This window comes from Pelophylax lessonae, assembly GCF_965119305.1.
Source record: "Pelophylax lessonae genome assembly, chromosome: 6".
NCBI classification, from domain to species: domain Eukaryota; kingdom Metazoa; phylum Chordata; class Amphibia; order Anura; family Ranidae; genus Pelophylax; species Pelophylax lessonae.
In genome coordinates, this window is record NC_138773.1 from 12,379,468 (window position 1) to 12,403,457 (window position 23,990).

At 45.9% G+C, this 23,990-nt stretch overlaps 1 protein-coding gene across 1 annotated transcript in view; it reads right to left on the bottom strand.

The window, feature by feature from the left end:
* Window positions 1-4,304: 4,304 nt before the first annotated feature.
* The window catches only part of ABCB10 (ATP binding cassette subfamily B member 10), a 37,884-nt gene continuing 18,198 nt past the window's right edge, over window positions 4,305-23,990 (bottom strand). Inside the window, exons 6-13 of the mRNA XM_082260678.1 lie at window positions 23,332-23,467; window positions 20,391-20,486; window positions 18,789-18,998; window positions 14,013-14,092; window positions 13,485-13,665; window positions 11,302-11,345; window positions 8,795-8,829; window positions 4,305-4,688 (exon numbers count right to left, since the gene is read on the bottom strand). Of these exons, the coding sequence (XP_082116804.1) occupies window positions 4,430-4,688; window positions 8,795-8,829; window positions 11,302-11,345; window positions 13,485-13,665; window positions 14,013-14,092; window positions 18,789-18,998; window positions 20,391-20,486; window positions 23,332-23,467 (1,041 nt within the window). The 3' untranslated portion in view covers window positions 4,305-4,429. The remainder of the gene's footprint in view (window positions 4,689-8,794; window positions 8,830-11,301; window positions 11,346-13,484; window positions 13,666-14,012; window positions 14,093-18,788; window positions 18,999-20,390; window positions 20,487-23,331; window positions 23,468-23,990) is intronic.

Consider the following 23,990-nt stretch of genomic DNA (forward strand, 5'->3'; position numbering starts at 1 on the left):
ATTGTTGTGGTTTTTTTTTGTTTACTAGTAATGGCAGCGATCTGCGATTTTTAGCGGGACTTCGACATTGCGGTGGACAGATCGGACCCCTAACTGACATTTTTGACACTTTTGGGGGGGACCAGTGACATTACTACAGTAATCAGTGCTAAAAATATGCACTGTCACTGTAATAATGACACTGGCAGGGAAGGGGTTAACACCGTGGGTAATCAAAGGGTTAAATGTGAGCCTAGGGGTGTGATTCTAACTGTATGGGGGCGTGGCTTGTGAAATGATCATAGAGACCTGTAATCCTATATAGAAGTATCATAGGCGATCTGTGATCATTCCAGAGAGAAGAACGGTCAGCTGTGTTTATAACAGCCGCCCGTCCTTCTCTCTCAGTGGGGAGCGATCGCGGATGTCAGGCGACAATCGGAGCTGCATCGGCTTCCTCGCTACCGAGTGGGGGCAGGAGCGCGGCGGCGGCGGCGTGTGCTCGCCCCCTAGCTGCAGGCACGCGACCGACACATACCTACGTCGGTTCGCACAGGAGGGGCTGCCTGCCGCAGTATAACTGTGGCAGGCGGTCCTTAAGTGGTTAATCTATACATTGTGTTCATCATGATGTAAACTAAGGCCAGTCATACACAGAGCAAATTTATTTCCAGGAAAGAAAGTCGCTCAATTCCCCCATTAACCCAGACAGTGCTGATGTGGGAATCCCTCCTGCTGGGCTATTGCTTAGGGGGTCAGGGCGGGGAAGCCGCCCCCGTCGGTACAAGACAGGGATTATTGCTAGAGGCTATAGCAGCCGCTTGCGATAATTGTAAGGGAATTCGGCAGGCTGGTTATATCTAAGATGATTGATCGATAAACTTGGTACATTCAGCCTGCCCATTATTGGTTCCAATCAGCAGGAACTGACCGAGAATCGAACCGAGAATACTAGAATTACTCCCAGCAGGCTTTGCATCTAGCAGCCACCCAACTAGTATTACTCCCAGCAGGCTTTGCATCTAGCAGCCACCCAACTAGTATTACTCCCAGCGGGCTTTGCATCTAGCTGCCACCCAACTAGTATTACTCCCAGCGGGCTTTGCATCTAGCAGCCACCCAACTAGTATTACTCCCAGCGGGCTTTGCATCTAGCTGCCACCCAACTAGTATTACTCCCAGCAGGCTTTGCATCTAGCAGCCACCCAACTAGTATTACTCCCAGCAGGCTTTGCATCTAGCAGGCACCCAACTAGTATTACTCCCAGCGGGCTTTGCATCTAGCTGCCACCCAACTAGTATTACTCCCAGCAGGCTTTGCATCTAGCAGCCACCCAACTAGTATTACTCCCAGCGGGCTTTGCATCTAGCTGCCACCCAACTAGTATTACTCCCAGCAGGCTTTGCATCTAGCAGGCACCCAACTAGTATTACTCCCAGCAGGCTTTGCATCTAGCAGCCACCCAACTAGTATTACTCCCAGCAGGCTTTGCATCTAGCAGGCACCCAACTAGTATTACTCCCAGCAGGCTTTGCATCTAGCAGCCACCCAACTAGTATTACTCCCAGCGGGCTTTGCATCTAGCAACCACCCAACTAGTATTACTCCCAGCAGGCTTTGCATCTAGCAGCCACCCAACTAGTATTACTCCCAGCAGGCTTTGCATCTAGCTGCCACCCAACTAGTATTATTCCAAGCGTGCTTCGCATCTAGCAGCCACCCAACTAGTATTACTCCCAGCAGGCTTTGCATCTAGCTGCCACCCAACTAGTATTACTCCCAGCGGGCTTCGCATCTAGCAGCCACCCAACTAGTATTACTCCCAGCAGGCTTTGCATCTAGCTGCCACCCAACTAGTATTACTCCCAGCGGGCTTCGCATCTAGCAGCCACCCAACTAGTATTACTCCCAGCGGGCTTTGCATCTAGCAGCCACCCAACTAGTATTACTCCCAGCGGGCTTTGCATCTAGCAGCCACCCAACTAGTATTACTCCCAGCGGGCTTTGCATCTAGCAGCCACCCAACTAGTATTACTCCCAGCGGGCTTCGCATCTTGCAGCCACCCAACTAGTATTACTCCCAGCGGGCTTTGCATCTAGCAGCCACCCAACTAGTATTACTCCCAGCGGGCTTTGCATCTAGCAGCCACCCAACTAGTATTACTCCCAGCAGGCTTCGCATCTAGCAGCCACCCAACTAGTATTACTCCCAGCGGGCTTCGCATCTAGCAGCCACCCAACTAGTATTACTCCCAGCGGGCTTTGCATCTAGCAGGCACCCAACTAGTATTACTCCCAGCGGGCTTTGCATCTAGCAGGCACCCAACTAGTATTACTCCCAGCAGGCTTTGCATCTAGCAGGCACCCAACTAGTATTACTCCCAGCGGGCTTTGCATCTAGCAGCCACCCAACTAGTATTACTCCCAGCGGGCTTTGCATCTAGCAGCCACCCAACTAGTATTACTCCCAGCAGGCTTTGCATCTAGCAGCCACCCAACTAGTATTACTCCCAGCAGGCTTTGCATCTAGCAGCCACCCAACTAGTATTACTCCCAGCGGGCTTTGCATCTAGCAACCACCCAACTAGTATTACTCCCAGCAGGCTTTGCATCTAGCAGCCACCCAACTAGTATTACTCCCAGCAGGCTTTGCATCTAGCTGCCACCCAACTAGTATTACTCCCAGCGGGCTTCGCATCTAGCAGCCACCCAACTAGTATTACTCCCAGCAGGCTTTGCATCTAGCTGCCACCCAACTAGTATTACTCCCAGCGGGCTTCGCATCTAGCAGCCACCCAACTAGTATTACTCCCAGCGGGCTTTGCATCTAGCAGCCACCCAACTAGTATTACTCCCAGCGGGCTTTGCATCTAGCAGCCACCCAACTAGTATTACTCCCAGCGGGCTTTGCATCTAGCAGCCACCCAACTAGTATTACTCCCAGCGGGCTTCGCATCTAGCAGCCACCCAACTAGTATTACTCCCAGCGGGCTTTGCATCTAGCAGCCACCCAACTAGTATTACTCCCAGCGGGCTTTGCATCTAGCAGCCACCCAACTAGTATTACTCCCAGCGGGCTTTGCATCTAGCAGCCACCCAACTAGTATTACTCCCAGCAGGCTTCGCATCTAGCAGCCACCCAACTAGTATTACTCCCAGCGGGCTTCGCATCTAGCAGCCACCCAACTAGTATTACTCCCAGCGGGCTTTGCATCTAGCAGGCACCCAACTAGTATTACTCCCAGCGGGCTTTGCATCTAGCAGGCACCCAACTAGTATTACTCCCAGCAGGCTTTGCATCTAGCAGGCACCCAACTAGTATTACTCCCAGCGGGCTTTGCATCTAGCAGCCACCCAACTAGTATTACTCCCAGCGGGCTTTGCATCTAGCAGCCACCCAACTAGTATTACTCCCAGCAGGCTTTGCATCTAGCAGCCACCCAACTAGTATTACTCCCAGCAGGCTTTGCATCTAGCAGCCACCCAACTAGTATTACTCCCAGCGGGCTTTGCATCTAGCAGCCACCCAACTATTATTACTCCCAGCGGGCTTTGCATCTAGCTGCCACCCAACTAGTATTACTTCCAGCGGGCTTTGCATCTAGCTGCCACCCAACTAGTATTACTCCCAGCAGGCTTCGCATCTAGCAGCCACCCAACTAGTATTACTCCCAGCAGGCTTTGCATCTAGCAGGCACCCAACTAGTATTACTCCCAGCAGGCTTTGCATCTAGCAGCCACCCAACTAGTATTACTCCCAGCGGGCTTTGCATCTAGCAGCCACCCAACTAGTATTACTCCCAGCAGGCTTCGCATCTAGCAGCCACCCAACTAGTATTACTCCCAGCAGGCTTTGCATGTAGCAGCCACCCAACTAGTATTACTCCCAGCGGGCTTTGCATCTAGCAGCCACCCAACTAGTATTACTCCCAGCAGGCTTTGCATCTAGCAGACACCCAACTAGTATTACTCCCAGCAGGCTTTGCATCTAGCAGCCACCCAACTAGTATTACTCCCAGCAGGCTTTGCATCTAGCAGCCACCCAACTAGTATTACTCCCAGCAGGCTTCGCATCTAGCAGCCACCCAACGGAAATGACCGACAGACAGAAATTTTTCACATAAAAATGTAATTTTTTTATTCCTCACAATATCTTTATATATTTTTTTTATTTTATATTAAATCTCAATCATTTTATCACTATTTGATAATTCATATAAATATATATGTTTTCAGTGTGGAAATCAGATCATTACAAATCAGGAGGACCATTGCAATGTAAACATGACCGGCGCTTAAAAAATTTTTGGTTTAAAAAAAAAAAAAAATAATTTTAAAAATAGCATGTAGTCAAAAATACCCCTATTGTTTTCACAGAAACATAAAAAAAAGTCAAATTTAAAAAGTAAAAAAAAAAAAAAAAAATTGGCATCCCAGAAGAGGAAGTTGTCACTGTGCGGTGAGAATGGCGTCTCTGCTGCGCAGGAGGCTGGCCTGCTTGTCCATGAGTTTACTGAACAGTCCGTCTTTGTTCTTCAGCAGCTGCTCGTGTTTGCCGCACTCCACCACCCGGCCCTGGTCAATCACCGCCACCGCGTCCGCGTTCTGGATGGTGGAGAGGCGGTGGGCGATGATGAGGACCGTCCGTCCTTCCATCAGCCGGTCCAGAGCTTCCTGAACCAGGAATTCGTTTTCTGCATCCAATGCACTGAAAAAAAAAGAAAAGGAAAATATGTAAAAATGAACAACCAAACATTTTAGAGGGTTTAATCCTCCACTTTAGGAACCAAAACCTAATGTGTGAAAATCCGACAGGATGATCTCACCGTTCTCCAACAATGAAGGCATTGGCAGTGGATGGAAAAAAAAAGCCATCAAACTCCACTTGTAACTGAGACGTCTCTTTTGGGTGGAGTAACTTTCTTGGGAAGAACTCGGGTTTGGCTAAAAATTGGGAGTGGGATTGTTTTACCTTCAGGATCAGTGACGTTACTTTATTTCTTGTTGCCACCAGGGCTTTTTTTCTCAGAGAATAGGTGCATGAACTCCCCCTTTCTGGGACAATTCTTGTCTCTGCCCCTACCCACCCCTGAGCACCGTTTCTTGATTCAAACCCCCCCCCCCGACTCTTAGTGCCGCCCCCTTTACAGAATACAGAGCCAGGTATCATTTTGTGGTGCTAAGTAATTTGTATGGAATTTGGTAATGATAGCAAGAAAAGCAGTAAAATAGATCCCCTGCATCCACCAGCAATAGACCCTCCCCAGCAACTACAGTTCGCCCAGCAGCCAGCATCAACAGACCCCCTTCCTCAACAGCAAGTCCTATCCAGCAGCAATTGACTCCTCAGCATCATAAGCCCCCCTCCAGCAAACCAGCAACAATTGACCTCCTCAGAAACAATAAACAACCATGCAAAAATAGATCCCCTTCAGCAACAATAGGTTCCCCCAGCAGCCATTATTAATAGACCCTCCAGCACACCCAAGCACCCCTTGCCATTAAATACAGTACCATTCAGTACTGAAGGTGCCGGAACTGCGTTCCCCCACGTTCCCTCCAAAAAAAAGCCCTGGTTGTCACAATGGTAGATAAAAAATGTAAGTGCCTTGTGCTCTCACAAACTGTGTGCATGTCTTCCCTCTAACTGGCTAACAGTCCCCATGGGTGACTCTCTAGTCTGAGATTCAAGGAAAAACCTATTTTTAATACTATAATAGATTTTGAGGCATGAACCCCCCTTCCCCCTGTGAGATTATTAGCCTAACCAGGTACACATATACAGGGGCATAGATAAGAGGGAAATTGGGGGGTCCAATCCCCCTCCCCTCCGAGTGACTGCAGTGCTGACAGCCATGTCGAACCATGAGCCCCTCCAGCAGCCTGTCAGTTGCGTGTGACTGCTCCTCCCAGGCTCCAGTCACCTGACCCAGCCATAGAAAGTCTTCCCTACTATGAACTGTCCTGGCCTGGTAAGCTTGTTTCTGAGGGAGAAGAGCTGCGCTGAAGGGGGGGAGAGCTGCGCTGAAGGGGGGGAGCGCTGCGCTGAAGGGGGGGAGAGCTGCGTTGAAGGGGAAGAGCTGCGCTGAAGGGGGGAGCGCTGCGCTGAAGGGGGGGGAGAGCTGCGTTGAAGGGGAAGAGCTGCGCTGAGAGGAAAAGAGCTGCACTGAGGGAGATTTGTACTGAGGGGGGAGAGTTGCTCTGAGGGTGGAGATCTGTGCTGAGGGAGAACTGTACTTAGGGGGGAGAGCTGCGCTGAGGGTGGGAGAGCTGTGCTTGGAGGAGAACTGCACTGAGGAGTGAGAGCTGTGTTAAGAGGAGAGTTGTCATGTTTAAAGAGGAAAGCTGTGATGAAGGGGGGGGTGGGGGGTGTAGCTGCACTAAGGGGGGAGAGCTACACTAAGGGTGAATAGCTGTACTAAGGGGCAGAACAAAGGAGAGAGCTGTGCTGAGGGGGGAGAGCTGTACGGAGGGGGGGGGGGAGGAGCTGTGCTTGGAGGAGAACTGTACTGAGGAGGGAGAGCTGTGTTAAGAGGAGAGCTGTCATGTGTTTTAAGAGGAGAGCTGTGATGAAGGGGGGAGGGCTGCACTAAGGGGGGAGAGCTGCATTAATGGGGTGAGCTGTACTAAGGAGAAAGCTGCACTGAGGGGGGAGAGAGCGAAGAGGGGGGGGAGCTGTGCTTGGAGGAGAACTGTACTGAGGAGTGAGAGCTGTGTTAAGAGGAGAGCGGTCTTGTTTTAAGAGGAAAGCTGTGATGAAGGGGGGGTGGAGCTGCACTAAGGGGGAGAGCTGCACTAAGGGTGAATAGCTGTACTAAGGGGCAGAACAAAGGAGAGAGCTGTGCTGAGGGGGGAGAGCTGCGCAAAGAGGGGGGGAGAGCTGCACTGAGGGGGGGGGGAGCTGTGCTTGGAGGAGAACTGTACTGAGGAGTGAGAGCTGTGTTAAGAGGAGAGCTGTGATGAAGGGGGGAGGGCTGCACTAAGGGGGGAGAGCTGCACTAAGAGTGAATATGAGGGGATGGGGAAATAAGCATTTTGCAGTAGACAGAGAAACAACTTTATCATTCCAGCACTGTTGAGGACACTTCACCTTGCTCCTTTTCTGACTCTTTTCAGCCCCCACCGGTACATCTACCATTACGCCTTGTCAGAGAGAAGAGCTAGCTAGGTGGATTGTTCTGAACTTTGCTAGAATGATAAAGTTGTTTTTCTGAAGAATGATAAAGTTGTTTTTCTGATTAACAGAACAGCGGTGTGTGGCTTCCTATTAAGGAATGTGGTCTGGTTGGGGACTAACAAGTGGTTACCGCCCTCACCTGTAACTGGTCTCTGCAGCAAGGAGCATTGGAAAGGCAACGCATATGACAAGACAAAAAAAAATTCCAAGCTCTCCTTACCGACCAGTCTGCGACCAACCAAATAGACCTGTCCAACAGAATGCGTTAAAAACAGCGGTTTAGTTGCACACATTTGCAAACACATACGTAAGCCACATGTGTCGCCTACTCATGTATTTGCAAATGTGTGCAACTAAACCGCTGTTTTTAACGCATTCTGTTGGACAGGTCTATTTGGTTGGTGGCAGACTGGTCGGTAAGGAGAGCTTGGAATTTTTTTGTGTCTTGTCATTTGAGAGAAGCAGATCCTGAGGTTTGGGAGAACTCACTGCTGAGGTGGTGACAACGAGGGACCTTTGAGTGATAATGGGGACACGGTGAGCCCAGTAAGGTTGGATACTTTGCCATTGGTAATTGGACCACCTTAGCATTCTACAAGAAGAGCATGTATAACATGTATAACACTGCCCACTACGTATAGCATGTATAACACTGCCCACGACATATAGCATGTATAACACTGCCCACGACGTATAGCATGTATAACACTGCCCACGACGTATAGCATGTATAACACTGCCCACGACGTATAGCATGTATAACACTGCCCACGACGTATAGCATGTATAACACTGCCCACAACGTATAGCATGTATAACACTGCCCACAACGTATAGCATGTATTACACTGCCCACAACGTATAGCATGTATTACACTGCCAACAACGTATAGCATGTATAACACTGCCCACTACGTATAGCATGTATTACACTGCCCACAACGTATAGCATGTATTACACTGCCCACAACGTATAGCATGTATTACACTGCCAACAACGTATAGCATGTATAACACTGCCCACTACGTATAGCATGTATAACACTGCCCACGACGTATAGCATGTATAACACTGCCCACGACGTATAGCATGTATAACACTGCCCACTACGTATAGCATGTATAACACTGCCCACTATGTATAGCATGTATAACACTGCCCACAACGTATAGCATGTATTACACTGCCCACAACCTATAGCATGTATTACACTGCCCACAACGTATAGCATGTATTACACTGCCCACAACGTATAGCATGTATAACACTGCCCACAACGTATAGCATGTATAACACTGCCCACTACTTTAATAGTGCATTGGGGTGGCAGTAAAAATGAATGGCACATTGATGTGCATGTCACTATGTCTTGCAGTAACGTTCCTTTTACCAATACTACAAAATGGGAACTAATGCGTTATCTTGCTTGGCACCACAGAAAGTTTCTATTTGCAGCACTTTGAGGGAGAAAGATTTCTCCTGGATTTAAAGGGGTTGTGATGTGTGGACTCTGGATATAGGTCAGCCGAATCTCAGGCTATTGTAATTCTAAATCCTTTCTTTTATTTTATTTTTTTATTTTACTTTTAGACAGTGTCTGATTGGTTGAGTCACAAACCTAAGATAAGATTATTACCTTGTTGCTTCATCCAAGAGGAGAATTCTGGGATCCTGCAGAAAAGAAAAATATGGAGTCATAGTATACAGCAAAGTGAAATAATAACATTATCCTGACAACTAGCGATGAGCTGAACACAATTGGGCTTTGGTTCAGGTGTCAAATCTGACCCACATTGAAGTCAATTAGAGCTGAATTTTAAACAACATACAGGGGTATACAACATACAGGGGTATACAATGTACAACATACAGGGGTATACAATGTACCACATACAGGGGTATACAATGTACAACATACAGCGGTATACAATGTACAACATACAGGGGTATACAATGTACAACATACAGGGGTATACAATGTACCACATACAGGGGTATACAATGTACCACATACAGGGGTATACAATGTACAACATACAGGGGTATACAATATACAACATACAGGGGGTATACAATGTATAACATACAGGGGTATACAATGTACAACATACAGGGGTATACAATGTACAACATACAGGGGTATACAATGTACAACACACAGGGGGTATACAATGTACAACATACAGGGGTATACAATGTACAACATACAGCGGTATACAATGTACAACATACAGGGGTATACAATGTACAACATACAGGGGTATACAATGTACGATAACAGCAAACACACACACACGGGTTGAACTGGATGGACTGATGTCTTTTTTCGACCTCACAAACTATGTAAGGGATTGCCAAACAAATGGAATAGGGAAGGAAGAAAGAGGTTCTGGGCACTGGCCTGGGGAAATGTAACAAGGCAAAAAAAAAAAAATGTTTTTACTAAATTTTGTTTGGCAGGGAGCAGCAAGTTTTTTGTTTTTTATTGGTTGAGCCAGATGGACTTGTGTCTTTTTTCAACCTGACTAACTATGTAATTATATACGTTTAGTAATACTTTAAAAGTGATTGTAAACGATCACCATGAAAAACTCCTCATTTAGTTTAACCACTTACCCACTGGACACTTATACCCCCTTCCTAACCAGGTCAACTTTTAGCTCTCTCACATTTTGAATGACAATTACTCAGTCATACAACACTATACCCATATGAAATTGTTGTCATTTTTTTCACGCAAATAGAGCTTTCTTTTGGTGGTGTTTATTCATCACTGGGTTTTTTATTTTTTGTGCTATAAATGAAATCAGCTCAAATTTTGTAAAAAAAATGTCGTTTTTAAAAAGAGAACAGGAGACTTTCTCATACAAGTACATGGTACAACAGCCACATATCAGGAATATGAAATGCTGGGATAACAAACACTTTAACTACTTTAATACCGGGCACTTTCACCCCCTTCCTTCCCAGGCCAATTTTCAGCTTTCAGCGCTGTCACACTTTAAATGACCCCCACGAAAGAAAACACATGGGCCTCCTTCTCTAAAGCATACTAGGCTCTTCAGGTCTGGAATAATGTTTTAAGAATTTGTAGGGGGGATTAAATGCAAACCACCAAAAAAAAAAAAAGGGGGGGGGGGTTTCTTAATATTGAAAAAAAAAAAGAAACCAAACAAAAAATCTCTGGCGCTGGGGAGCTATAGTTCAGGGAACCATGAATGCCAACATGTACTGTGACATACTGAAGCAGAGCATGATCCCCTCCCTTCAGAGACTGGGGGGCAGAGCAGTATTCCAACATGATAAATACCCCAAACACACCTCCAAGATGACCACTGCCTTGCTAAAGAAGCTGAGGGTAAAGGTGATGGACTGGCCAAGCATGTCTTCACACCAAAACCCTATTGAGCATTTGTGGGGCATCCTCAAACAGAAGGGGGAGGAGTGCAAGGTCTCTAACATCCACCAACTCTGTGATGTCCTCATGGAGGAGTGGAAGAGGACTCCAGTGGCAACCTGTGAAGGTCTGATGAACTCCATGCCCAAGAGGGTATGCAAAATATTGACACTTTGGGGCCAATTTGGACATTGTCACTTAGGGGTGTACTCACTTTTTTTGCCAGCGGTTTAGAAATTAATGGCTGTGTATTGAGTTATTTTGAGGGGACAGTAAATTTACACTGTTATACAAGCTGTACACTCACTACTTTACATTGTAGCAAAGTCTCATTTCTTCAGTGTTGTCACATGAAAAGATAGAATAAAATATTTACAAAAATGTGAGGGGTGTACTTATTTTTGTGAGATACTGTATATACACTGTACACTGGTCCAAGCTACACTGATGTTTCTATGCAATAAAACAATACCTGGAGTTTGGCTTGAGGTATATCCTCTTAAGGTGTCCATAGGTGAACAGATATGGGTACCCACTATAATAGTCATCCAATGGTGACAGTGGCAGAGGAATCCTACTTTAACCCTTTCCTCTAATCTACAGCACAGGAAGAACAGAATATAACCTTGTATGGAACCAACTTGAACTGGGCCATCCCCATACCTATCTAGGATCTACACAGTATAAACTGCTGAAGAGCAGCGCCTCCTAGTGATCACATGTATCTGTAGCACATTTTAGTTTACCTTAAGAAGTGCTCGGGCGATGGCTATTCGTTGTTTCTGACCACCTACAAATTGAATAAAATACAGAAATTTAGGAGAACAGTTCAGGAAATCATAATATCTCTATGTGTGCATGGAAATTAAAGTAGGTTTATTGCTATTTTTTATTTACTTTTGGGTATAAGTAATTTTAAAACTCCTGTTTAGTGTTTTTTTTTTGGGTGACTTTGCTTCTTGCTTTACAACAGGAAGTGAAAAGAAATCTTTCTAAATGTGAGGGAAATTCCACTCTTAGTTGTCATTGGAACAGGTGCCCCATTTCAATATTTCCCCTCATCTCCCATTCTAGGGACAACTATACACAAGACATGGGATCTACTCTTCCCTGCTCCATCCAAAATATAAAAAAACATGTTGGTTACAGATATATTTTAGGCCAGTGGTTCTCAACCTATTCGGGACCAGGTCCTGGTAAAACACTCCATGCAGTGCTGTATTTTGGCCTAGGCCAACAAGGCCCAGGCCTAGGGCAGCACTTTGCAGGGGGGCAGCAAAAAAGCCACCCCACCACCTGAGACTCTATTGGCCACTGGTTGCTAGAACCACCTCTCTCATCCCCCTCTCTCTCTCACTCACCCCCCTTTCTCACTCTCTCACCCCTCCTCTCTCTCTCCCTCCCTCTCACCTCCCTCTCTCTTTCTCACCCCCTCTCTCTATCATCCCCCTCTCTCTCTCTCGCTCTCATCTCCCTCTCTCATCCCCCCTCTCACTCTCTCTCTCATCCCCACTCTCTCTCGCTCTCTCTCTCGCTCACCCCCCTCTCTCACACATCCCCCCTTTCTCTCTCTCATCCCCCCACTCTCCTCCCCCACTCTCCCCCCTCTCTCACCCCCCCTCTCACTCTCTCTCTCATCCCCACTCTCTCTCTCATTCTCCCCCTCTCTCTCTCTCGCTCACCCCCCTCTCTCTCTCATCCCCCCCACTCTCTCATCCCCCCCACTCTCTCATCCCCCCACTCTCTCATCCCCCCACTCTCTCATCCCTCCACTCTCTCATCCCTCCACTCTCTCTCTTCGATTCCCCCTCTCTCTCCCTCTTCGATTCCCCACTCTCTCTCTCTTTCCTCCCCCTTTCTCTCCCTCCCTCACCCACCCCCCTCTCTCTCTCCCTCACCCATCCTCTCTCTCCCACCCCCTCTCACCCCCCCTCTCAGGAGTTCACGCTGGGACTTGTAGTCCTTCAATTTTGGAGGAAGACACATCCGTTAAAAAAGGAGTATGGAAAATTTGACATGGGGAGGGCGCCCAATTTTAGTCTTGCCTAGGGCAGCACAAAACCAAAATGCACCACTGACTCCATGCCCCAACTGTAAAAAACAGTTTACACTCACACTATAAAAGAATGGGAATGAAAATGATGTATAGAAATGCTGGAAGGCTCTAAATACGGCTGAATGCCACTGTAGGAGAATGGGGGGGGGGGGGGGGCTTTGTAGAAGTTGTGGGGTGACTTAGGAGACTTTTCCACAGCCTTGGTGGCCCTGTAGGAGATGAGGATTCAAGGAGGAATTTGGGGGGCACTGTGGGACATTAATGGAGGTTGGGGGCACTATGGTGGACCGGAGGCTCTGCAGCAGGCTTGGAGGGCACTGTGGAGGCTCTTAGAGGAGCTCTATGGGAGGTTGGGAGCCTCTATGGTAGTTGGGGGCACTATGGTGGACCGGAGGCTCTGCAGCAGGCTTGGAGGGCACTGTGGAGGCTCTTAGAGGAGCTCTATGGGAGGTTGGGAGCCTCTATGGTAGTTGGGGGCACTATGGTGGACCGGAGGCTCTGCAGCAGGCTTTGAGGGCACTGTGGAGGCTGAGGGCTCTTAGAGGAGCTCTATGGGAGGTTGGGAGGCACTGTGGTAGTTGGGAGGCACTGTGGGAAGGTTAAGAAATCTGCAGTCGGCTGGAGGCCTGGGAGAAGGGAGGCCATGGCTTAGCGGAGGGCCACAGCCTGGTGGCTGAGAAGTGAGAACCATTGTTTTTAGCTATGTTTAGGCTTTTTCCAGGCTACTGAGTCATCTTATCTTATCTTGGTATTCAATATATAAACTACAAGACTAAAAGCTGACAAGGAAATATGGAAGAAGGTGTTTGTAGGACCATTGCTTGTGGTTTTCTTTTTGACAGGGCCTCTTTACAGAAGAGGACACAAATCTACCTGACAGCAAGACGCCTTTCTCTCCAACCACCGTATCAAAGCCTTTCGGGAAGTTTTTCACAAAGTTTAAAGCATTGGCGATATCAGCGACCCGCCGGATCTCCTCCTGGGTGACGGAGGACGGGTCTTCGGCCCCATAAGCAATGTTCTCAGAGATGGAGCAAGAAAAGAGAACCGGTTCCTGCAACAAGAATATAGGAAATAGGTGAGTGTTATTGTTGTCCAAACATTGATCAGAAAAAAGGATCCTGATGGGCTTAATTTAGGAATCCTGTTTTCTTGTAATGAGATTGCTGCCCTATGTAACCTGATTTATTTTTGCTACAGTCACTTTATTGTAAATTATCTTGGATATTCTCAATCATGACCTAACCTGATCAGCAGAGCTGGGACAAGGGGTGGGCAGCCTCTTCTCGCTGTGTCTCTGCATAGCCATGTGCATGCGCGCATTTGGTCCATGTTGCCATTGAAATATCGGACCATTCACTAAACCTTTTAAACACACCTCATAGAAATGAAAGGTCTCACCTGGCTGACTGTCCCAATCTTGGAGCGTAACCAGAGTGGATTCAAGTGGCGCACATCATTACCGTCAATGTGGATCGATCCTAGAAAAAAAAGCCAAAAGATAAACTTGTATGATGTAGACACACATAGGGTTCAAGGAAGAAGTTGACCCAATCTAAAGGTCACCACCTAAGCCTAGACTTGTATGAAGTCTCTAAAACTGAATTATTGACCAGTGGTTGTGAGCCAAGTGACAGCCAATCACAGTGGCCAAGTAATCATGCAGTTCTTCCCATCCCCCTGGATGTAAGGACCCAGTTAAAGGACCACCAGGGCATCAAGGGGTTAAAGTGAGCCTGTTCTTTATGAGGCAAAGTAACAGGTTCAGAAATTTTGTATCTCCACCCTGTTAATATGTACACTTTTACCACCCCTTTTACACTACGAATGACAGTGGCAATGAAGAGACCCTAGTTTAGGTTCCAAGTCACCCTGATTCAAGACTGTCCCCCTAACCCTGAGCATCAGCATGAAGGTAGCACCCTACTTAGAAGTGAGCACTTTCGTATTGCACAGTTCCATATTAAGTCCTTTACTATGAAGTGCTCTACCTAAGACACTTTACATCTTATCTTTCTCAATTTAGCATTTTGACAGGACATCACAAAGCCTGTGTCTAGCTACACCAGCTCAACCTTGATCGGCACCTCACTCCCAGTGACCATGTGGGGATACAGCCATTCACATAGCACATCCCTCTGTTTGTGCAACAGACTTTAAACATTAGTGGATCCATTCTTACTCTCCCTTCTTCCCGTACCTCCAGGCCCAGTGCATAGGTTCCCCGTGTTGTTATATCAGTCCCGAGTGTGGGGTATCGACCACAAGGGAGAGAGTCAGCTTACCAACCCCCTCACTACCAGGGTTACAGTCACCCAGGCCAGGCCAAGTATGAATTCCCACTGGCTGGCTGTGATAGCACTCTCCACCACTAGATGGTTGCTCATGGCAATGGCATGTTAGCTTAGTCTTCCGCCAACTCCTTTGCACACTGAACCCTTGTATGGCCTTCTCTTCATCCACTTTCAGTTGTACCTGCCCTGGTTCTTTGGATATGCCATTATATAGAACTTCAGACCAGGCACCATTGAGTTAAAGTAGTTCTAAAGGTAAAATGTTTTTTTACCTTAATGCATTCTCAGTAAGTTAAAAAAACTTTAATAGAGGCTTCCCCCCAGGCCCCTCTAAATACTCACCTGAACGCGATCTCGGTCAAGCGCTGTGCATGTCTGCAGCAGCTCCTCTCCAGGCTCTGACAGGCCTGGCTGAGAGCAGAGGGAGTCATTGGCTCCTGCTGCTGTCAGTCAAAACCTGCAACAAAGAGTGGCGGGTGGGTAGGTTGGTGGGCGGGCTGTCGGGCGGTGAGGGGGGGGAGGCGGTTTTCACGCCGTGCTGTGTGTCTGAATAGACACAAACAGCCCAGCTCTGGATCGAGCACGCACTAGTGCCACCTTGGGAAGCAGCTTCCTATAGGGCACCTGGCAAAGGGGGAGGAGCCGGAAGTTCCGGTTGGAGACCCGAGAAGAGGAGAATCGGGGCTGCTCTGTGTAAAACTATTACATAGAGCAGGTAAGTATAACATGTTTGTTTTTGTCTTGTTTTTTTAAATGTAAACTTTAGAATTAGAGCCGGTCCACACTAGCGCGACTTGTCAGGCGACTTGTCAGCCTGACAAGTCGCGGTCCCTCGCGGTCCATTGACCGCTACAGGACCCGTTCTAATAGGAGCGACACAAGTCACTCCGACTTAGAAAAAGGGTCCTGTACTACTTCGGGGCGACCTCAGAGCGACTTGCATAGACTTCCATTATGTGAAGTCCCTGCAAGTCGCTCCGAAGTCGTGGTGCATGGGAATGCACAAGTCGCGACCGAAGTAGTACAGAGTCGTGTCGCCCCAGTGTAAACCGACTCTTACTTTAACTTGGAACACGACACAGAGTCTCTTTACAGTCTATTCTTCCTCACTCTAGCTACCTCTCCTATACAGGAGTTCTCCTTTTTACAGGATGCTATCTCATACCACAGAGTAAGGAAAAGTCCATAAAGTTCTTAATCCTCTTCAGTACCTCTACTGGGTATCCTTTGGGGAAGGATGGGGTAATGGCACTCCCAAGTAGAAATCACAGATACAGCACCTCTCACGCTAGTTTCCAGGCATTCAGTGGCTGCAGGGGGGCAATGGAGAGCATTGGTTCCTCCACATGCTGCTTCCACCACCTACCTATCCCTGTCCCTTCCCTGGCCCCCCCAGCAGCACTGATGGGTTTTCCCCTCCCGCCGGCTGCTGTAGGGGATCTGTCAGGATTTTAGAGCAGTGTAGGAGCTGGTAAATGTGTAATTTACTGGCCCCTTCATTGTTTTAATGAATACCAATCACTGACTTTTTTTTTTTTTAATTCATTCATAGCTGCTTAGTTAATGAATGACCTGGAAGCTCTGTACAGAGATATTCCTGTTCATTCATTCTGTGCAGCTGAAGTTGCAGAGAAAGACTGAGGAATCAGTCCTCAGTCCCTTTCTCTATCTCAAAAGTGAGACAAAATTAACAAAATGGTAAAAAAAAAAAAAAAAACTACTGACACCGGTGGCAGAACTACCAGATTTGCACTTGCGACTGGGCTCTGGTGTTCCACCACCATGGGGGGACCCCAGCAGGAAGGTGGCCCACTGCAGGACCATAATAAAAGGGTCCCACGATGGGAGTAAAGGGCCCGGGGATCAGTGTGAAGGGTCCTTCATGATTTATTGCACTGAGGCCCTGAAGGTTCTAGTTACACCTCTGGCAGGACCATGAACACTCGGGAATTGGTAACCTTTACCTTTTCCTAACTCTCTGGGCAGACTGCTGACTCATTACACATTGCATAACACAGATCACCTGATAGAATCTCACAGGTAATCCAACATAAAAGAAACTTTGCATTACATTCACACTTCCCGTAAGCACATGCTTACACACCTAAAGACTATGCCAATCACTTCACTCCCACAGGCAGCTAAAAGACAAATGTAACTGAGGGGGGTCATGTAAGTGAACCTTTTGCTCAGCTTTACTTTACAGTCTATATATAAAAAAATCTTAGAAACCTAAAGTGTTAAAGTTTAAACACGTGTTATCTACATATAATTTGGAAATATATACAGTACATACATAGAAACATTTACATAGTTATTATATAGACACAGTTTGCTCAGTAGTGTTGCCCAGTGATTGTACTTTACTGATCTAGCTTCTGTGTCAGCTCAGCCTTGTCTGCGTCAGCTCAGCCTGGTCTGCGTCAGCTCAGCCTGGTCTGCGTCAGCTCAGCCTGGTCTGCGTCAGCTCAGCCTGGTCTGCGTCAGCTCAGCCTGGTCTGCGTCAGCTCCGCCTGGTCTGCGTCAGCTCCGCCTGGTCTGCGTCAGCTCAGCCTGGTCTGCGTCAGATCAGCCTGGTCTGCGTCAGCTCAGCCTGGTCCGCGTCAGCTCAGCCTTGTCCGTGTCAGCTCAGCCTTGTCCATTAGAGTACATATAAAGACAAAAAGAACCCAGCACTAAGGTGTATATACTCCTTATTGCTGCCTGGACTGAGATTGCCTTGTAAAGGTTTAATCGAAGTGTCAATATCACCAGTTATGTGCGGCGCTATTTACACTTGCGTATTAAAGTGCTCAAAATGCTTCAATAAAAATCAATATACATCTTAAAAAAATCATGAATTATAAAATCACATAGTAAAGTGCTGCGCGCTTCAAATGCCTACATATACATTTAATAAAGTTTATGGGTTTCAAAAAAGTGCTCAGTGCTTCAAAAATTAATGGGTTCTGTGCTTCAAAGTGCAACATTCCGTGTTCCCCTTATTTGTGTGCTCATTTATCAGAAAGGTAAGTTTGCAGAGCTTTGTTTATACCAGATCAGACAGCTCCCGATAGCGTCAGAGTGAGGAAACGCGTTGGGCGGAGGTTGCTGGTGTCACTTCTGTCTGTTTGGTTTTGGACTGTGGAACACAAAACTTTTGGTTGGAGTACATGCACATGTAGCTCGTGTAATATTGCTTAGGTGAGTAGCAAATTGTATGTTTTTAATCACACTATATTCCCCTCTACATGCATGTGATGGAACATTGAGTATTTCTGACAACGAAGGTGTCCCATTCAATACAAAAGGATATATAGGGACAGTCAAAAGGAGGAGCTGTCTGATCTTGTATAAACAAAGCGCTGCAAACTTACCTTTCTGGTTAGTGGGGACACAAAGGAGGGTAACATGGAGCTAAAGCTATTTAGGGGCCCCAAAATTTCTAATGGCTGCCCTGTGTATGAATTTGAAGCATGCAGCACTTTACTATGTGATTTATAGGTAATTAATTTATTAGGATGTATATTGATTTTATTGAAGCACTTTGAGCACTTTGATACACAAGTGTAAATAGCGCCATACATTAGAGTACATACCGTGCAAGCAAAAAGTAAAAACTACAACTTTGTTTTAGAAATATTCCCTATAATGGGGAAAAGGACAGCATAAGGCATCCCTTTGTTTAATATTAGACTATTAAGTGACAGATAATGGTTTGGACTTCAAAGACTCGAACTATAGAAAGGTAGGAGGCAGAATGACCCCTAATAGAGAAAAGCCCCTGACCCCTAATGTGTGAGCTTTTATAACACGAAGGCCCTTAAAGTGTTAGTTGGACAGGTCTAGCCTAGTCTAAAAAAAAAAGAAAAAAAAAAAAAAAGGACACATAATGATCACTTACCAGAATTAGGATCGTACAGTCTCAGCAGCAAAGAAACCAATGTGGATTTGCCAGAACCGCTTGGACCAACCACGGCCATCACAGAGCCAGAGGGAATAGAGAGGTCGAGACTCTGGAAGATGGGAGCTTCAGGGCGGCTTGGGTACATGAAGGTGACATTGCGAAACTCCAGGGCACCTCTGAACTTCTCTGGTGTTATTATCTCCCCCTCTAGAAGGACATTGAACCAGTCACATTGATCTCTCATCAGAAGAGCTTACACTCTAATGTCCCTCTGCAGTCACACATTATTAGTATTATACATTTATATAACTCTGCCATATTCCATAGCTCCGATAAAACTTTAATGTCCCCCACAAAGTCACACGTTATTATTATTTTACTATAATATACACTATATTACCAAAAGTATTGGGACGCCTGCCTTTACACGCACAAGAACAATAATGCCATTCCATTCTTAGTTCAATATGGAGTTGGCCCACCCTTTGCAGCTATAACAGCTTCAACTCTTCTGGGAAGGCTGTCCACAAGGTTTAGGAGTGTCTAAGGGAATGTTTGACCATTCTTTCAAAAGTGCATTTGTGAGGTCAGGCACTGATGTTTTGCAGTCTGCGCTCCAATTTATCCCAAAGGTGTTCTATAGGGTTGAGGTCAAGACTCTGTGCAGGCCAGTCAAGTTTCTCATCCCCCAAACTCGTTCAGCCACGTCTTTATGGACCTTGCTTTGTGCACTGGTCCAAATCCTTTGGTGGGGGGAGGGGGGGGGGTTATGGTGTTGGGTTATTTTTGGGGGGGTCGGGCTTGGGCCCTTAGTTCCAGTAAAGGGAACTCTTAAGGCATCACCATAGTAAGACATTTTGAACAATTTACAACGTTGTGGGAACAATTTGGGGATGGCCCCTTCCTCTTCCGACATCACTGCGCATCAGTGCACAAAGCAAGGTCCATAACAACATGGATGAGCAAGTTTGGGGTGGAGGAACTTGACTGGTCTTGACCCCGATAGAACACCTTTAGGATAAATAAAAGCGGACACTGCGAGACAGGTCTTCTTGTCCAACACCATTGCCTGACCTCACAAATGGGCTTCTGGAAGAATGGTCAAACATTCCCATAGACACTCCTAAACCTTGTGGACAGCCTTCCCAGAAGAGTTGAAGCTGTTATAGCTGCAAAGGGTGGGCCAACTCAATATTGAACCCTGTGTACCAAGACTGGGATTGGATGCCAATAAAGTTCATGTGTGTGTAAAGGCAGGTGTCCCAATACTTTTGGTAATATACTGTATCTCTGAACCAGAGGAGCTTACGCTCTAATTTCCCCCCACAGCCACACACATTTATTAATATACATGTATATAGCTCTGACATATACCATAGCTGCAATGAAGAGCTTTACTCTAATGTCCCCCCCACAGTCACACAGTATTATTATATTACAAAATATAATATAGCTCTGAACCACAGTAGCTTACAATTCAATTCTCCCATCACTGTGACAGATGCAAACAGCCAGATAATACCAGGATAGGTCAATGATTCCTAAAACATTCTGAAGAGAAAATTCTCCAATCACCATACAAAAAAAAAAACCTCTCACCATTAAAAGCCATCTCCGGTTTCCGGTCCAGCAGCTGCCAGATACGGGTTCCGGCACCAAAACCCTTCATGAGTTCAGAGTAGAAGGAGCTGAGCCCTGAGGATTGGAGTATAAAATTGGTAAATGGCCCCCATTTCCTGAATTAAAGATAACCAAATGTTCTTTATATGATTCACAGATGGAGACCGGGAAGATAACGGGACGACATTTCAGCAGTAATGGGGAACTTTCCAGTCATAAAAGACATTTAGATTGCACCCTCCGTATGTCAGGAAGCAGAGTGCACAATTCAATCATCAGTGTGCATTTTATACCGGTATTATTTAGACCTTTTATAGTTTATGACTTAAAATTTCTTAAAGTTTAGCAATCATTAATAATTTCATCATATTATTGGCTATTGTTCAGGCAAAATTTAAAAACATCCACAGAAAAAAGACCCCCATGGATCCTGTGATATTGTGACATCCATGGGTCCTGTAGCTAATATGATCCCATAGGTCATGTAACATTTAACCTTGCCTACTACGTAACTATGTAGGTTATGTGGCCCCCTTGGATCCTGTAGATCAGTGATCCTCATACTACGGCCCTACAGCTGTTGTAGAACTACACATCCCATGAGGCATTGTAAGACTCTGACATTCACAGACATGACTAGGCATGATGGGAATTGTGGTTCCTGAACAACTGGAGGGCCGTAGTTTGAAGACCCCTGCTGTAGATAATATGATCCTCATGGGTTCTGTAGATAATATGACTCCTATGGGTCTTGCAGATAAGGTGATCCTTTTGGTTCCTATAGATAATGTGACCCCCCTGTATCTCTTTTAGATATAATGACCTTCATTGGTCCTGTAAATAATGTGACCTCCATAAAACATGTGATCCCCTGAGGTCCTTTAGATATTATGACCCCTATAGGTCTTGTAGATAATTTGACCTCCCAGGATCCAAATAATGTAATCTCCATGGGTCCTGTAGATGATGTGACTCCCAATGTGTCTTGTAGGTAATATGACCTCCATGGGTACTGTGGATAATGTGACCCCCATGGGTCTTGTAAATAATGAGACTTTCATGGACCCTGAAGATAATGTGACCTCCATGGGTGCTGTAGATAATGTGACTCCCCCCCCAGGTGTCCTGTAGATAATGTGACCCCAATGGGTCTTGTAAATAATGAGATCTCCATGCATCCTGAAGATAATGCGACCTCTTTGGGTGATGTAAATAATGTGAACCCCAGGTGTCCTGTAGATAATGTGACCCCCATGGGTCTTGTACATAAGGTTTCCTGTAGATAATGTAACCCCTTATGTCTCTTTTAGAGAATATGACCTCTATGGGCTCTTTAAATAATGTGACCTCTATGGGTTCTTTAGATAATGTGACCTCTGTGGGTTCTTTAGATAATGTGACCTCCGTGGGTTCTTTAGATAATGTGACCTCCATGGGTTCTTTAGATAATGTGACCTCCATGGGTTCTTTAGATAATGTGACCTCTATGGGTTCTTTAGATAATGTGACCTCTATGGGTTCTTTAGATAATGTGACCTCCATGGGCTCTTTAGATAATGTGACCTCCGTGGGTTCTTTACATAATGTAACCTCTATAGGTTCTTTAGATAATGTAACCTCTATGGGTTCTTTAGATAATGTGACCTCCGTGGGTTCTTTAGATAATGTGACCTCCGTGGGTTCTTTAGATAATGTAACCTCTATGGGTTCTTTAGATAATGTGACCTCTATGGGTTCTTTAGATAATGTGACCTCTATGGGTTCTTTAGATAATGTGACCTCTATGGGTTCTTTAGATAATGTGACCTCTATGGGTTCTTTAGATAATGTGACCTCCGTGGGTTCTTTAGATAATGTGACCTCTGTGGGTTCTTTAGATAATGTGACCTCTGTGGGTTCTTTAGATAATGTGACCTCTGTGGGTTCTTTAGATAATGTGACCTCTGTGGGTTCTTTAGATAATGTGACCTCTGTGGGTTCTTTAGATAATGTGACCTCTGTGGGTTATTTAGATAATGTGACCTCTGTGTTTTTTTTAGATAATGTGACCTCTATGGGTTCTTTAGATAATGTGACCTCCATGGGTTCTTTAGATAATGTGACCTCCATAGGTCCCATAGAGAAAATAAATGTGACCTTCAGGTGTCCTGTAGATAATATGACCCCTATAGGTCCTGCAGTTAATGTGACCCCCCAGGATCCTTTAAATAATGAGATCTCCGTAGGTCCTGTGGGTCGCTGATGTGTAAATGTAGAGGACAAATATATCTATAGCAAAAGCATTTCATTTAGTTCCAGATCAGGGAAAGGGTTAAAACTACCATCAGGTTTTTATTGCTGTCTGTGTTCCTGTCGGAAAGGTTCACCCTTTCTAGTTCCAAGCTACTGGCAGCTAGCAACAATGGGCTGCCAAAGTAAACTGGCAAATACAATGTAACAAAATCTTCTCCAAGGGGACTAATCACAAGGATACAATGTTTCTAGTCCAACAGATCAGAAGACTCCAATGCACACAGCCTGAGACTGATGCCGGTGGTGGAAAGTATCAGTATCCCTGTCTATACACATGTTACTACCTGGTACGCTCTTTTTACCCTCTCTATTTCTCCTGGGTACCAGGACCAGCACTTGGACAAAAAGTGATGGGAAACCCAACATTTTACAGCACTCACTAGAACAGAAGTAGAGGGAAACTCATCCAATGAGGACAACTGAGGGACTTTGCATCATGGAGAGCTAGCCACTTACTTCTTGTCATGTCTCAGGGACAGGAAGTGAAGAGAAATCTCCCCAAAGGAATACAAAACAACTAGAAAAAAAGAACTAATAGGGGTTTTAACCTTTCCCTACTCTAGTCAAAGGTAAAGTACTAGCATTTTGGTGAAGTTGACATTTTGCACTCCACCAACATTTTACGTACCTCCAATGCTGATCCCAACCCAGAAGGCGTACATCAGGAAAGAGGAGAGTTCACCAACTGTCATTTGTGCGGCTCCAGTTAGAAGACCACCTTTGTACAACACGGCCAGGACAATGAGGTTCCCCGATAATCCAGTCTGGAAAACACAAGGACAATCCCTGTTCAAAACTGAATAGCCTGGCACGAAGATTGTGGATATTTCACAGAACGTTAGACAGATGACGGTAAAGGATTACTCTTTATGTGCAAAGGGGGAACAAGACTCACATCATCCTTCCTTCGGGTGAAAAAAATTTAATTTTTATTGATTTGTTGTATTTTCATTACATTTTTATTTATTTAGCTATTTTCTTGGACAGTCCTTCTACACTTCACCATCTCTTCCACATAATGGTATTTTTGTGAATTTCTCCATCAAATTTTTATGCAATTAACAAGAGGCTTAAACAGAACCTTTAGGACCCAGGTGAGAAAAACCATGAAGGGCCCCCCTGACCCCCCCCCCCGGCCCCTTTCCATTTGTCCTGAGGCCCTTCCTTTTGAGTGCAGGGCCCTTCCCACTGATCCTGGGGCCCTTTGCTAAAAAAAAAAAAAAAAAAAAAAAAACAAGAGCACAGGATCCCATTAAAAATGAATAATATTTATTGGTATAGGAGGGT